Source organism: Lycorma delicatula, chromosome 3 (genome assembly GCF_047948215.1).
Source record: "Lycorma delicatula isolate Av1 chromosome 3, ASM4794821v1, whole genome shotgun sequence".
Classification (NCBI taxonomy): domain Eukaryota; kingdom Metazoa; phylum Arthropoda; class Insecta; order Hemiptera; family Fulgoridae; genus Lycorma; species Lycorma delicatula.
In genome coordinates, this window is record NC_134457.1 from 190397121 (window position 1) to 190413810 (window position 16690).

At 29.3% G+C, this 16690-nt stretch overlaps 1 protein-coding gene across 5 annotated transcripts in view; it reads left to right on the forward strand.

Moving 5' to 3' along the window:
- endos (endosulfine alpha) overlaps positions 1-16686 on the forward strand; it is a 65767-nt gene extending 49081 nt beyond the window's left edge. For 2 of the 5 annotated variants that reach the window (XM_075361236.1, XM_075361235.1), the window contains exons 3-5: positions 8984-9102; positions 12400-12519; positions 15182-16686. In XM_075361236.1, the coding sequence (XP_075217351.1) occupies positions 8984-9102; positions 12400-12519; positions 15182-15367 (425 nt within the window). In that variant the 3' untranslated portion in view covers positions 15368-16686. Of the gene's footprint in view, positions 1-107; positions 393-414; positions 610-8983; positions 9103-12399; positions 12520-15181 lie in introns of those variants that run through there. The other 3 variants (XM_075361238.1, XM_075361234.1, XM_075361233.1) reach the window with 3 other exon arrangements.
- The last annotated feature ends 4 nt before the right edge of the window (positions 16687-16690 follow it).

Consider the following 16690-nt stretch of genomic DNA (forward strand, 5'->3'; position numbering starts at 1 on the left):
GCATGCACCACTTCTTAAAATTTAAGTAATGCATGCGTAATTACATTTTAAACGTTAGTTAATTTAAAACAGCCGCAAATAATTTTGAGGTTATACTCCTTTGCAGAGAAATGAGATCAATGTAGCAATAACAGTTGATACAGTGGTGGGAAAAATTACTCCAGAAATAGTTCGATGTTAATATAATCTTGAAAATAACTATTTTAGAATCTTTTTTTATAGCTTCTTAATATTGAAAAAAAAATAAGTGTGACTTTATTTAGTAATTAACAGTGTATTCATTTTTAACTTATTGAATAACAGTTGTCAACACGTCATAACTAGTGAGGTTATTTCCATTCTTAACGGTTTTCGTGTTACATTCACTAACTGATTTACCGTTTTCTCTTTATGTAAGTGAATTTTATCTTCTGTTATTGTATGGTTTGATTTTCTGCATTTTAATTAATTTCAACTGTTGGGTAAATTATAGTTAGTTATAAACTTTAATATTTGTTGTAATTTAATTAATTCCTCAGTAGTTTTGAATGACATGCAAGGATTTTCATCTGCAATTGATTAAGAGAGATTGTAGTTTATTGGATTATTATTTGGCCTCAGCTGCTTCTGGTATTTATTTTTTGGAATTATTTATTGTAGTACATAATGTGAGGATCATTATTTAATTTTTAAGTAATGTGAGTGTTTTTACGTGCATAAATACATTTAATTATAGCTATTCGTCTTTTATTTGATTCTAGGTTGTAATTAATAGAAAAGAGTGTAGAAACACTAACGACTGTTAATATGATAATGATTATTCATAATATTGTATGTTAATTTTAAAATTTACTTTTAAAATTAATCATTTCACAGTACTTGTAGCTAATTTCGCCAGTTCTAAATCTTTTAAAGTTATATTAATTAAAAGTAATTTTATGTAGTTTGTGGTATGTATGGTAATAGTTTTATAATTAAAATGAGATCTGTTTTGTTGAACTCTAGCATTGACAAATTTATAATGAAGTGCTTATTAGTCATGTTGGCTTGCATGTTGTGTGGTTTTTATTTATTGATGCTGTATTTTATAGTTTTAACAAGTTTTACCAAAACTTATCTTAATCTCTTTACTTAAGTTTGTTGTAATATATTTGTAAATTATACATTTTTATTTTAAAATCCTGATAAATTGTTTTTACATTGGTTTTGCCAGTATTATTTTTTCAGTTTCATTAATATTACCCATTCTCATTTAATCTTGAATTTTTGAACCTAATTTTTTTTGCGAATTTAGTTTATATGTATTTAAAAATTTTTCCATTATCTGTTTAAAATTCTTCACAAGTTTTATTCAATGTTACTTCACATATTCAGTACTGCTATTTCTTATTTTTATATTAGCTAGCTAAGCCTCTGCATCCCTGAGCTCCTCGGGACTAATTCCAGGGATTCCCAGGACTTCCAGGGGTCACAAGTACAAACTCAGGGCCACAGAGCTCACTTTGCTTGCTATTCTTGTCTGGCCAGAGGCCTCCATACCTGTTATCCCCGTATTATTCATTTACCTTCATGGTTATGAGAATAATACTGATCAATACCAGTTAAGGTATTCAGGCTTTATAGAAACCTAAAAAAGAAACTAAAATACAAAATACAGAATAACTATGGTAATTAAATTACACAGACCTTTGATGAGGAAAACTCTACAACCTATTTCAGTTGCCATGGAGAAAGTGATATAATATGGATTAATTTTTTTTCTTTAATGAATATTTAAAATCTGCAATTTCACTCCACAAGGGGGCTAGGGCCTTGATCTATGACTAAACCCTTCTGTGGGAAAACATGAATGTATCCTGCAAATTTGAAAGGGATTGGTCAGTTGGTTCTCACGTGATGTTGATACAAGCAAATAGACAAATTTTCGCACTTATGTTTAAGAGTGGACCTTTTCTGTTTTTTATTTATTCATTTTAATATTTTATGATTTTGCCCTAAAGAAGGTTTTCTCATTTATTCCTTGGTGCTTACAGCAATTACTTTTTTTACCTGTGGAAAAGCTTGTACCTTTCCTGATATTAATTATGTTGTGTATTAATTACATTGATCTGAATGAAATATTTATTTATTTACATCAGCAATGAGCTGAATTAATTAAAAAAATAAATAATTTTACATTTGTTGTTCAGTGGTTTAACCACATTTTATCATTCACATCAGTGAAATATTGTGATATATAGATTTGCTGCCTCTGATGTGAGGTTGACAATTTTTTAAGATAGAACATTTGAGTTAGAACATCCTAGTATTAGAACATTTGTTAAAAAAAAAACAATTGTGGTTGGTTGTTATTCTACCTTTTTTGTTGCAATTGCATTACAATTTTATTTCAAAAAACACCACACGTCAGCATTGTGTTGTGTTAGCTTTATTTTCTGGAATGAAGTTTTTTTAATTTATTACTTTAAATAATTATTTTTACAAGAACATCATTAAAAAAATTATTTTTCTTTATATCACATCATTAAGAAGGCTTGTGAATGTTATGCAATAAAATCCATTTTTTCATAAAGATAAAACGGCAGCCATATTACCCTTATGTTGTGTACTGGTCTTTTTGGTTAGAGTTTTAAGAAAATTGAATATTATTTGTAAAACTAATGTTTGCTTCTTTGAGAATTCAGTTGGATCAGATTTCCACAGGATACATTCCAAATAATAATATTCTACAAGAGTAAGGGTAATAAATTTTTACTGGTCTAGTCTAGGTGGAGTCTAGTCTGGTGTATTGTGCTCATGTGTGTTTAAAATCTTGCATTTATTCTTTGGAAGTAAGGCTTTGTTTTGTACTAGGGTCAATCCATTTGAAGTGTCCCAAAAAAAACAAGCTGGTTGACCAATTCAAAAAAATTGAAACTTACCCACTTGTTTCCTACATGTTTCAGGACCTTAAAACTATTTTTATTTAAGCAGTTCTTCTGTGGTGACCATTTTTGTTACAGTGTGCACACCTATTTTTGTGATTGTAAGGGTTTATGAAAAAATTATAACTAAAATTATTGGTTCTGGAAGGATGAAACAAAAAGCAATTTTATCATATTTTCTCAGTGTAAAAGATTGGTCCAGTGGTAACCTATCTCTCCTCTTTCTATTTGAAAATTACCAATAAAATTGAACATGAAAACTGTGAAATTTCACTTTAGGTATATGTTACGTAGGTGTATGTTAGTAGTTTTACCATAAATAATATTAGTGATATACTTACCCCTAAATCTTTCTGAATTTTTGAAAACTAATTTTTTTTTAATTAAAATTTTGGCTTCAAATAACTGATGGGGCTGGTGATAAAAATATCAAATTTGCACAACTTAGTATTTTTGTAGATGTTTATGGCAAATAAAAAAGTTTCTTGTATATTGTACTAATAAAAATGTTATAACTTCTCAAAAATCATGAAAATCCTGTTAAAAGCGATACCATTTTGACTTGCTAAGAGAAGTGCTCCAAGGGGGTTTTTTGTCTTCTTTGCACTGTACATTTTTTATATTTAGCCCCTATGTTGTTGAAGCTATCAATAATTTTAAAATAGTTTTTTTAAAATTATTAATGATTAGCTGTAATTTAATGATATCTTAACCAGTACCAGTAACCTAATACAATTTTGATTCAAAAAATGCTTGTAAAACAATTAAACTGAGATTTCAAAGAGTAGCCTACATCTTTTTTCAAGAATTCATTTTTATTTTTATATTGGCATATTTTTGTAAACACTATCAAAGAAAAAATAAATTGTAGCAATATTTTAATTATTTTTCAATGAAATAGCCTATTTTTGTAGCAATGAAAGTTTGTTATTTAGTGTGATTAACCAACAGCTATGATATTTCTTCTGATAATTCAATTGAAATTGTGTTAGAATGACCAAGCTTAAGTGATGTAAACTTTCTCAGGACTTTGCAGATCGGTACCCATACTTTGTCTTGTTGAGACTTTAGAAATGATGTGCGTGGTTCAGCTGGGTGGAAAAATGAACCTGCACATCATCAGTTTCGAAGCTAATATCTACCACTGATTGTCATACACAAAGCAATGGAGTCTTTTTCCTCAAGTGAAAGTAGTACAATACTTGTCACAGGATGTCTTCATAGTCCTGGGAGTGTGAAGTAAATTAACAACTTACAATGCCTTCTGACACAAGAACATACTTGCGGTAGCTTCTAGTACCAGCAACCCTTTCACAACAGTCAAAATGGTTTTATAGAATGTCTGAAATCTTAGCTGTCTCATCTGATTTAATAAAATAGTACTTGATGTTTTTCAGCTTGTAATTACAAAATGAATACATTTCATCAACATTTAGTATCTGTCTGTTTAATCGCCTTTGCAGACTTGCCTTTGCCACCTCATGGGATTTGTTTTTCCCTTGGGATGATCCAAAGAAGTGCCATTCGGCTTCAAGGTCGAAGTCTTTTTTGTAACTACAAATTAGCAAAATTCTTTTCATTTTTATTACCGACGTGAAGCACCATCAGTAAAATAGATGAGTGAAAGTAAAATAAATGTTCTGATGTACTTCCTAGATAAGATTTGTTAAAAGTTTCTGAAAGCAATAAAATGTTTCTTAACATTTTGAAGCAATAAAATGCTTCAAATGATCACAAGATTAGACACTTTTGTGCTGTAATACATCATTTTCCTTGAAATAAAACACAAAACTGTGTGTGTGAAACGGTGAACTGTGGCATGGCTGTTGACCCAATGGAAGCTTTATTACTCATTTTGAACAAGAAATGAAAGGTTTTCTACAAAGTCTGCCAACATCAAACATTCTTCTTCACCTAATTCTGATTTTTTTCTTCTTGAAAAACTTAGCTTGAGATTTTATCACGAAATGGTGAGTTTTCAGTTTTCCAATTTTTTCGCTCAAAAAACTCATCGTTGGTCTGAAGAACTGATCATCATCTCTGCCCTATCAGCTGTTATCCTGTTTTATGGTACTCTTCATTCAAGTAAATTGCTATGGAACATTGTTCTTCTATTGTTTTATGTGAAATTACTTGAAAATCATGTGAAAATTTAACCGATTTTAAAATTTGCAAATATAATATTAAGTAAAACTTATTTAATAAACACTTTTATTAAATACAGAATGAAATTTGAGACACTTGGTAAAGATGTGAACAGGTCACTGATTAATGTCAGACTTCTCAGTCCTGATGAGTATGTGATACTTTTACTATTTCTGTAATTGGCCAAGTGGTGACATATCAACGTACGTATTGTAGTGTCGAGTCAGGTGATGTACAGATGCGCTAAACACAACAATGTAGTTTTTTCTTTATGTTATTATTATTAATAAATATAGTTATTATTTATTAATATACTCTTTTGATTCATTAGTTATAACCTGAATCTCAATAAGTCTGTAACTGCAAAGCTAAATGATGCAACAAGCATAAATGAGCATGTTGCAACATGAATATTCCTGATGACTGGAAATAACTTCAAGCGCCTGTTATAACATGAAAACTGCAGTTGAGTGGTTCAAACAAGTCTATTTCAACTATAGTAATTAGTATAAAAATATTAAAGTCCCAAGAAGACAAGAAACTTCCTTGGAGCACTTCTGTTAGCAAGTCAAAATGATATTGCTTTTTACAGGATTTTCATGGTTTTTAAGAGGTTAATAACATTTTTATTAGTACAATACACAAAAAACGTTTATTTGGCAAAAGCATCCACAAAAACACTTAAGTTGTGCAAATTTGAGATTTTTATCACCAGCTCCATCAGTTATTTGAACCCAAAGTTTGAATTAAAAAAAAAATTAATTTTCAAAAATTCATAAAAATTTAGGGGTAAGTATATCACCATTAATATCATTTATGGTAAAACTACTAACATATACCATCATATAAAAAAATAATTCAAACTGTGTATGCCATCCCTGCCTCTTGAAAAAAATTACCAAAGTGAAATTTCACAGTTTTTCATGTTCAGCTTTATTGGTAATTTTCTCATAGAAAGAATTGAGGTAGTTAAATAAACCACTGGACCAATCTTTTTACATTGAGAAAATATGAATAAATTGCTTTTGTTTAATCCTTCCAGGAAGGTTTTTGGTTATAACTTTTTCTGTAAACCCTTACAGTCACAAAAATAGGTGTGCATAACAAAAATGGCTGCAACAGGTAACTGGTTAAATAAAAAAAAAATAATTTTAAGGTCCTGGTACATGTAGGAAACAAGTAAGTTCCAATTTTTTTTTGAATTGGTCAGACAACCACCATTGGTCACTTCAAATGGATTGACCCAGAAACACTCTTTTAACAGCTTTTATGTGGGAATTTTGACTGAAAAGGAATTTTATTATTTCTTTGTCTTATGAGACTAAAGATTAAGATTAGCTGGTTACTACTAACGTACTGTTATTTAAGCTGTGAACCGTTGAACATGTATGTTGTAATGTTATACAAAATATACTCAGTGTATAATATGAAATATATTGTTATAAAGTTATGGTTGTTAATAAATTTTGAACTTTTGCAATTTTTTAATATAAAATTATTTTTTTATTCTTAACTAGAAAAAGAATGTAAGTGGCACCTATACCATGAAGAACTGCCATATTATTTTCTTTATTGATAAACAACACCTTATGTGAATTGTTTATTTCAGAAACCTGCTATGTTCAAATGAATATCATTGCCCATAATGATTTTTGAAATAAACCATTCATACTTTTTTTTACCTTTTTTAGCATCTCTTTCAATCTTGAGCTTCCCAAATTTTTTATCTTCAGCTCTGAAATTTGTTTCTTCTTGTTGAATTTTGTGATTCTGAACTATACAGGTTTATTTGGTTGAAGTGCTGCTTGATATATGTCTACTTATGGATGATGTTTTTTCACTTGTCTCAAATTTCTCTTAGCATTAAATACTGCTTGAAGTCCTCATCTTCCAAAAATAAATAAAATATTGCTGTCTTGTTATAATACTGTTTGTTCTCGTAGTCTTTAGATGCTGCTGTTAATGGACAATTTAAAATTAATAAATAATTTAGTGGTTTTTCTGTCTTCCTTTGGATTTCTTTACTATTAGATATACTTGTCTCCATTGCACAGTTGTTTGGCTGATCTATGCCATTAGAGGATCCCGGTGTGGAAACTCATTAAAAGAATGGTTTGCTTTTTTATCCATGTTATTGTTTTGATAATTGTAAATTAATTAATGATACTGCTTTTGTCCTGATACTGAAAAAGACCAATCACTGAACTTAACTGGAGATGCAGCATTCTTTTAGGGAGAAAAATCTTTATTAATTTTATAATAAAAGTTACTTTTTAATTATTTTAAGCATTCAGTACGTAGCCTAGTTTTTGAATTATTAAAAAAAAGTGAACAGAAATGAGAAATAAAAATTTTCTATTTGTATTTGGTTGTAGATATTTTATCTTTCATATTGTAAATCATATTAATTTCTCATGGAATGTGCATAACTACAATGGGCATCATCTGAAAGTCAGTATTTTACAAGTGAAAGTTCTTATTTTAGTAAATGCAGTGGAAGCTGTTTAGCTAACACAGCATAATGGACTTGAAAATTATTTATTATAACATATTCATTTTGACATCTACAAATTGATAGTTTTGCAATCTTATAGTAAGCGTATGTATAATTAAATGAAACTAACTAAAATATTATGCAAGTTTATCTAAAAAGTAGTAGAAGTGATAATTGGTAGATTTCATAAGAAAGATACCTATTGTAATGCACCATGATTTGACTTATGGGAAATTTCAACATATCTTAGTGTTTCACATCCCCCAGACCCCAAAACCACCGTCAGTTCAAAAGTTTATATATATATATTTCACTTTCTTATGGACATGATAACTGCCGTAATTTTGTGCCAATCACTTTCAAATTGATACATAAAATATAATGACCCAAAATCTCAATTGAGTTCGTAAATGGGCAAAATTGGACCATGGGGGTGGAAATGGAAGGGCTTTTCAAAGCAACAAAATATTGCTATAACTTTCTTAAGTAAAATATCAAATTTGTTTAAATTTCCTACTATTCTTTGGATAAGGACCTAAAACTTACCTAAGTTTTTTTTTTTTGATATCTCAAACCATTGGCCCAGAGGGTGGAAAAAATGGGATTTTGAAGACAAAAAAAAAATATCATACCTCCCTTAATAGGCACAGTATCGATTCGGTTTAAAGTGGTTGTTAGTCCTCTAAACATTACTTAAAACTTTTGTCTGAAACAATTTTTGATATGACCAACCCTTACGGCAAGGGATGACCAAAATGTTGCTGGAATTGTAAGAAGATGGGGCTTGTCGTATGCTGAACACGTGAAACTTTTTTCACATCAACCATTGTCGTATTGAGTAAATTTGAAGTTTTTCGTAACTTTAAGGTGAAAATCTTTATAAACAAATTTATTTTATTAAAATTTTTTTATTGTAGCTGAGAAATTCATGTTAAGTGAGATCATTGTAAACAAAGTTTTGCTGAGAAATTCATGTTAAGTGAGATCATTGTAAACAAAGTTTTGCTGTATATTTTTATTCTTGAAGCCTCATAAAATCAAATTAACAGCTCTTTTATCTATAAATAATAAACCTATTTATTCTGCAGATGTTAATATGAATTAGAGATGTCAGACACAAAAGCATATACAGTGCTTTTGTATTAATTATACTTACTCATTTCTTTTGGATACAAGATTTGCATTTTTCTATTTAGTTGGATTTTATGGTTTTTAAATATGTTACTGGGAATTCATATAAACATGCATTGCACAAATTCACTATCTTTTTTCCATCTTTCATGTGTTCTGTATTCTAATTTTAATGTAATGAATAAGTAGCCAAAATACATTTTCTGATTTTTTTTTCAATAGTATGTTGTATATCCTTTTTTGTTTGATATTTATTAGTGCCAAAGTTTCATTGACTTACTGATAGTTGTAATTATCATTCTGTTTGCAGATTTGGTTGAGGGTGAAACAGTTCTTGCCATGGCAGATCAAGTAGAATCTGTACAAGCTGAGACTCAAGAAGTTACCACAGAGCAGCCTGATGGGGAATTTGCTAAACCTCGAAATGAGGTAATAAATGTTTACATAAAAATAAACTATAATGATAATTGTGTTAGTTCAGTTAATGGAGTGGTAAAGTGACAAACTAGTTAAATATGAAAATGGGTCCCAGTCTTGAGAAAATTTTGAAACTGAATAATTGGTTTATATGAATTAGAACTTCTCTTCATAGCTAACAAGTACTACTATAGTTATAAACATACTCAGTCACTTATTATTTGTTTTCTCCCCACATGGAAATTTTTTTTTTTTTTTTCTCTAAATGTCTGTTTTAAAACAATAGATAAATTAATGGTAATAAAAACTTTGGTTTTTAATCACCTGTTAGTGATGATTAATCACTATAGTGATTAGTCAAGTATCCACCGGGTTGGTCAAGTGGTTAACGCGTCTTCCCAAATCAGCTGATTTGGAAGTCGAGAGTTACAGCGTTCAAGTCCTAGTAAAGCCAGATATTTTTACATGGATTTGAATACTAGATCGTGGATACCGGTGATCTTTGGTGGTTGGGTTTCAATTAACCACACATCTCAGGTACGGTCGAACTGAGAATGTACAAGACTACACTTCATTTACACTCATACATATCATCCTCTGAAGAATTATCTAAACGGTAGTTACCGGAGGCTAAACAGGAAAAAGAAAGAAAGTGATTAGTCAAGTATGATCATAATAATAAATGTACATCATAATTAATATTAATTTTATTTTACAAACGATAATTGTAACGTGTATTTGGTAAATGAATTGCTGACTAATCAAAACATGAGTATATGTTTATAATTAATGAAAACCCTAATTATAATAATTTGTTTTTAGAGTGTATGTAGATTTCTTTGTGGCATTATTTTTTTTTTGTTCGTTTTGCTGACTATTGTATTAACAGGCTTTAGTTTTAAAAGCTAATGGGATGGGACTATCTCAAATATTAGGGGTTTGTGTGGTTGGAGAAGGACCTTTTTGTGATTGTCATGGGATCAAAGAGGATGCTTGTGTGATTTAAATTGTAGTCAGTTGTTCAGGTTATTTAAGTTTGTATTTGATTTTTTATTGTTTGTGAGATGTTTAAATTAGTGTTTTATATATGTAGTAGTATAACTTCTTTATTTATTCCTTTAATTTCAATTCAGTCTTCAGGAACCTGGTTTTGCTCATACAGAAAAGCAGCTTTGTCTGATTGTTTGACTATTATAAGAAATTTTCATCTTTTAATAACAATCATGCAACTCCATTCAATGTTCTTCATTTTATCATTTTTGTATTGAATCTGAATGTTTTTCATGAGTACTTCAGTTGATGTTTTGGTATTCATCTGACATGCAATTTTCATTTACTTTACAGTTTTCATTCAAATTATCATAAATTACTAACTTTGTTAGATTTTACATGTTGTTGTTTTACCTAGACAAATGTAAAAGAATAGTTTTATTTTCTCCCTTTTTCCATTAGATATTCTTTTATTGCTTGATTAAAAATTAAGTTGCTATTAATGCATAAAATTGCTTACCATATAATTGTATATATTAACATATTTATTGTGTGTTCAAGTACATTTTTAGGTTGTGAAAGTTTTAACAACTTTTTAAAAAACTTACTGGAAGATTTAGATACAAAATGAATAGTCTTCTAATTTTAGGCACCAAATTCATGTACTAAAAGGTAAGCTGTAGATATTTTATAAATTATGTACCAGTTTGTTGAAGTTGTTTGTAGAACAACAGTTGACGGAAAGAGTCAATTTGCACTATTACTGCATTTTTAACTTGACATCAAATTAAATTGAAAGTTTTAGTTAATGATGAGGATCTGGCCAGCATTACGATTGTAATACAGTATGCTGTAAATGACTGCATCTCACAAACATCTGGGGATCCTAAGATGTCCATCCTACGGTGGATTGAGGACTGCTGGAATCCATTGAAAAACTGTCATGTTCTATGATATGTTGATCGCCATTCGACAAGAGAACATCTAATCAACTACCGAAGAGCTACATGTTGAAGGGTGTTCATTAATTCAAAATGATAGTCATGGAAAAGATATGTTGTAATGCCAACCTGCACAACTATCCTGTGGAAGAAACTGATCAGTTTGTGGCTCTACATTTAGCCAATCAGTCATAGGAGTTCAACACTGGTTTTTTAAAAATTATTTCTGCTAGGTAGTAAATGTTCTTGGGGAAGCTCTCAGAGAGGTCAGTCGTTCCATAATTTACCCTCTCTGAATCATGCAATGAACTGGATGCTCATGTCTACTTACTGATGTATACACATTAAAGATTTCGCACAACTTTCCCAGCAAATGATAATATTTGGCACAGCATGCTCACATCTTCTGGATCCTGCTTTAAGATATCTTTCACCTATGTGCAACAGAATGTTCTATAACTTTGTTTTCTCAGCAGAAGCTTTGGTAATCCCTGTCTCAAAACCTGGGAAAGAAAAAGCTTATCACCCTATCTCATTAACCAGTTCAATTTACAAGTTATTGTAGAGAATGGTTAATAGAAGACTTATGGTTTCTGGAGAGGAACTCCCTCACTGTTCAGGAACAGTACGGTTTTAGGTGGAGCAAATCATCATTGACGACCTAGTAGTCCTTGAGGCAGAAATTCAGAACTCCTTCCTATACTGTTGTCTGCTTCTGGATATATTCTTTGACATCAAGAAGGCATACGATGCTGCTAGGCAAAGGGGTATAGACCACATAGCATAAATTGATTGCAGTCTACCATGCAAGAATATTGTACATTCTACTAACACACACAAATACACACCAAAAATCAAGTTGATTTTTCATTTGGGATTAGTGAGAAATTAAAGAAAGTAGTAAATTTCATTTTTCCTCTATTTTAACCCTTTAAATTTATAACTTCAAAAATCCTTTCTCAGTCTGCATTTACACCATAAGTAAAATGTGTGTACAAATTTTTATCAATTTATCTTAAGTATTTTTTGCTGAAAGTTGAGAAATCAGTCAATCAATACAAGCTACTTTGTAGGTACATGCTATATACTACTATGCTTTACTGGAACAAGGGCAGGCATATATTTTTCATTAAAAATGGTTGTGTGGTTTCTAAATAAGAAAAATAAAATAAAATAGAATTTCCATTGTTATAAAATGGGTTTAGATATATAAGTTGAGTACAGCTTGCTCTTGAAATTTTAAACTCATTTTAGTATTTGAAGTATTTCTGCAGGTTAACATTAAAAAGTAATTGCTTTTGTAATTGAAACTATCTGTATCAATTTTGAAATCCATTTTAATTAATTTTTTATTTTGTATTCATTTTCTTTATTCCAGATGTCATCTAATGAATTAGAAAAATTGGAAGAAGCCAAGTTAAAAGCAAAATATCCTATGGCATCTGGTTTTCCTATTAGTGGACATTCTGCTTTTCTGCAGAAAAAATTGGCAAAAGGGGTAAGTTTTGCCATAAATTCAAGATTTTAGGATCATAAATACGAGGGATGTTCAGAAAGTAACTTACATTTTGAAATAAAAAACCAATCAAATAAAAAAAATAAAATTTTATTATATACATTTGAAAGGGACAATCTTAAACTATTTTTCTACATAGTCGAAAATTCCAATAATTTCAATAATTCACAACAAACAAAGTAAAAAAATCACAGTCCACACTATGATAGCTTGATGTGTACTTAAGTGTAGAAACGTTTTGATGCCAAGATGCAGCTCTATCCCCACACATCTCCACGCTAGGCACAAATTTAAGTTACTTTCTGCCCTTATGTAATAATTCTTAGTTATTACTGAACAGCTACAATTTTATTCTAAGTTTAATATATTATATATAAAACTACACATAAAAGGAAAGAATCACATGTCAAAAGTAAAAACAAATTGAAAATAAAATTTTAAAAACATGATAAACAGTAATTGATAAATTTGGTGGAAGTTGCTTCTCTGTAAGAAGAGTATATCTGTACCTGGATAATTTTTTGTTATTTACTTCTTTCATTCATCCACAACTTCTCAATATTTTGTGTGCAAGTGCTGGTATTGGGATCAGCAAAAGTGTATGAATGATTGTCAATGAGATGTGTATATCCTTCAAGTGGAAGGCACTTGCATGTTTTCAAACACTAAATATTGTTCCTGGAAGTTGTATTCTTTGATGATAGCTAGGAGTCATGGCTGTAATAGTTATTGACATTTATGTCAGTAGATCAACATCATTCTTAAATAATGTTGATCTGTTCCATTGTATTGCAAAACTTTCCTAGTGGCTTTTGTATATAAAGCTCAAATGGCTGTAATTCAAGTTGTTTTCTCCAGGGATAATGATGTTTACTTAAAATCATTGTTGTGAACAAATAGGAGGTGTCACTTTTAGTACTAAATATCGTGTACATTTTGGTAGGATTACAACTCCAACACAAATTGGTTATTGATGAGAAAAAAGTAAATTTTATCCAAAATTACCTGCTGTGGACTTAGATAAAAAATTAGCAACCAGTGGAACAGATTTATTTGTTAAACTGTTATATACATCGACTTCTTGCAGCTGGTCGGAAAGCTCATTGACCAGCTAAAAACCTGCTTTTTAACACCAATGTGCAAAAAAAGGCTCTTGTGGGCCAAAGCACATGCCAGCTAAACCAAAGAAAACTGGGAAAATGTTATCTTTTCTGATGAATCACATTTTTATGCTCAGGGCAAAGGGTTCCACGCATTAGAAAGCATCATATCCTACATTCAGTTAAACATCTCCAGAAAAAAATGTTTTGGGTTTTTTTCACATTTGAAGGCCCTTGTTCATTACTTCCAGTAGATGGTATTTTAGAAACTGATGGATATAACAAGATTCTGAGGGAGAGGGGCTGTGACATAAATTCTCACAAAAGTAGAGTATTCCAACAAGATGATGTCATACTGTATTCTCAAATAAATGGAAAAAAAATTTCCCATGGCCAGGCAACTCTACAGATTTAAACCCAATTGAAAATCTTTGGGTACCAGTTAAAAAATCTGATGTGGGACCAGATGACTTCCTTATATGCCTATTAAATTGCATTACAGATTTTTTAAAATGAAAAGTACATGAAATTTTATTTCATTAATAGCTTCTGATATTTCTTTTTTTTGTTATTGAATTATTATTGTAATTTTTATTTACAATCTGAGGTTAATAATTATTTATAAATCAATATATTTAAATTAGAAAAAAAGGAGATGAAGGTCTGATTCGAACGCTTGATCCAGATATTTCATTTGGCTATAACTCTGGAACTAATGAAAATAAGTACCACTTATGATATATCATTGAAAACCTTTCAATGAGGACTTATTACTGCAGTTAAGAAAAGTCCAAAATCCAATTTTGTTTGGATTTTGGGCTTTTTTTTGGTTACTTTTGGTTGTCGATTGTAATCAAAAGGGGAGTGCACAACTAGATGTTACAACAGTCCTAAATCCAAAATTTTAACACTCTACAGCAAATCGTTTTTGAGTTATGCAAGATACATATGTTCATATCTACAGATGTAACGCCAAAACTAGTCAAAATAAATATTTCCATTGAAATCTTAAAACCAAAATTTTTGCGGTCACAATACTTTCTTTACTTTGTACAAGGAAGTAAAAACGACTCAGAAATGAATTATACCAGAAAAATTTACGTTATTAAAATAATATCAGTATGGTTTCATGATGAGGAATAAAAAATATGTGTAGTAAACTTGTTGAATCTGTGCCAAATGATGTATATGAAGTGATTAAAACAAAGTACATTAATTACTAGATTTTCACAGATTGTACAGGTATGATTTTTTTGTCTAAATTAGTTACTTTTTATTAAATAACATGTGTTTGAATTATTTGCACTCTACTGTATATTGTAGCAGCTGTGAATACATAAATAATGATAGTTGATTTTTTTTTAAACTTGAAATAGTGAAAAGCAATGTTTGTTAAGATGTTAATACTTTCTCCTTTATTATTAAAAGCTTTCTTATGTCATTCTTAAAAAACGAATGGCAGGTACATCTCAAAGTAAGTTATTTAACAAACTTCATAATAAGCTGTGTATAAAACTACTTTATTGTATTTTATTGTCTTACAGCAGAAATATTTTGATTCTGGTGATTACCAGATGGCAAAACAAAATACTGGAGCAAGTAAAGCAAGGCAAGCTCCTCAAGCTATTTTAGCATTCGGAACTGGTGAAGCCATCCCTACACCTGAAAGTGTACCAGTGAGGAAAACATCTATCATACAAACAAAATTTACACCAAGCTCCACTACTTAGCTTGTTTTTAAAATGATGAGTGATTTTTGTTAATTTAATGCAAGAACTAGTTATAATTTTAAAAAAAATTATGGTTTTTTTGTGTAACAGATATCTGAGAAAGTTTAATCTATATTTTATTGTTATGAGCATTATTTTGTATTAAATACTAGCTAAAATTCGTCTTGGTGGTCCTATGAATAGCTTCTTTTTTTTTAATCAATTGCGTATGTTTTTTATTTTTTTAATTTACAGACAAGCTTTCAGGTTCTTGGTTCAATATTAGCCCTTTAAGATGATAAGTACAAATAAATTTATTAAATAATACTGTTGGTTCTACATTTCTATTAAAAAAAAATGTATATATATTTATTTGAATTGGTGTATAACTTTTTTATATTGAATTTTACAAATATTTACAGAATTTAACTAGTAAATAGCTTGAAAAGGATTGTTATATCATAAACATTGATTTGTTTGAGTTGTAACTAATTAATAAAAATGTATCACTTCAAAGACATATTACCTAATAAGTTTATTTCATTGCACTCTAGCAGGTATTAAAAAAAACCTATTCAAGATAAAGTAAAGTTTGAAAAAGCCTATAACAGGAAATAAGTATACTATTAGAAAAAATTTATCATTTTAGTGGATTTTCCAAATGTAATTGTAGTGTTTATTTTTTATGCCCATTATCATTTTAAAGTTCTTGACTATTTTAATAGTATTTTTTTTTATGAATTTTTTGTACTGTAAATATGAATAAAATTTGTTTTAAGTGTCGAGAGCAAAAATCATTTACCTTTTATTTGTTGTATACATTTTATAAAAAGTATATGACTACATTTTAATTTTATGTAATAAATATGCATAAAAAATTATAAGATTCTCTTTTTGCATTAAATATTCTTTTAATATGACATTTAATCCTTTATTAGTTAAGTAGCTACATTGCTTATTATGATTATCATTATTTCTTAAATAGATTTACTTCAACATTATTTAGTATAATTAATAAGTAAAATAGTTAGTTTTAAACTAATAATAGTAATGTGTTTCTAAATTTTGACTTATATGTGATGTGAATAAATTTCCTCAGATCTACCAGTTGCCAATATTGTTGTTATTTCTGTATATAATGCATACTTCATTTTATAATACTCTTCATTACTATTGTTACATTAGTGTAAGGAAATTAAATTGTGTAAATGTAAAATATAATTTCTTTTTTATCATTTAATATTATACTTTTGATGTTTATCAGATATGTAATTACTTAACTGGTTGATTTGTATAATAGTAACCTATATTTGAAAAAAAAGAAATGTTTTCCTTTATTATCTT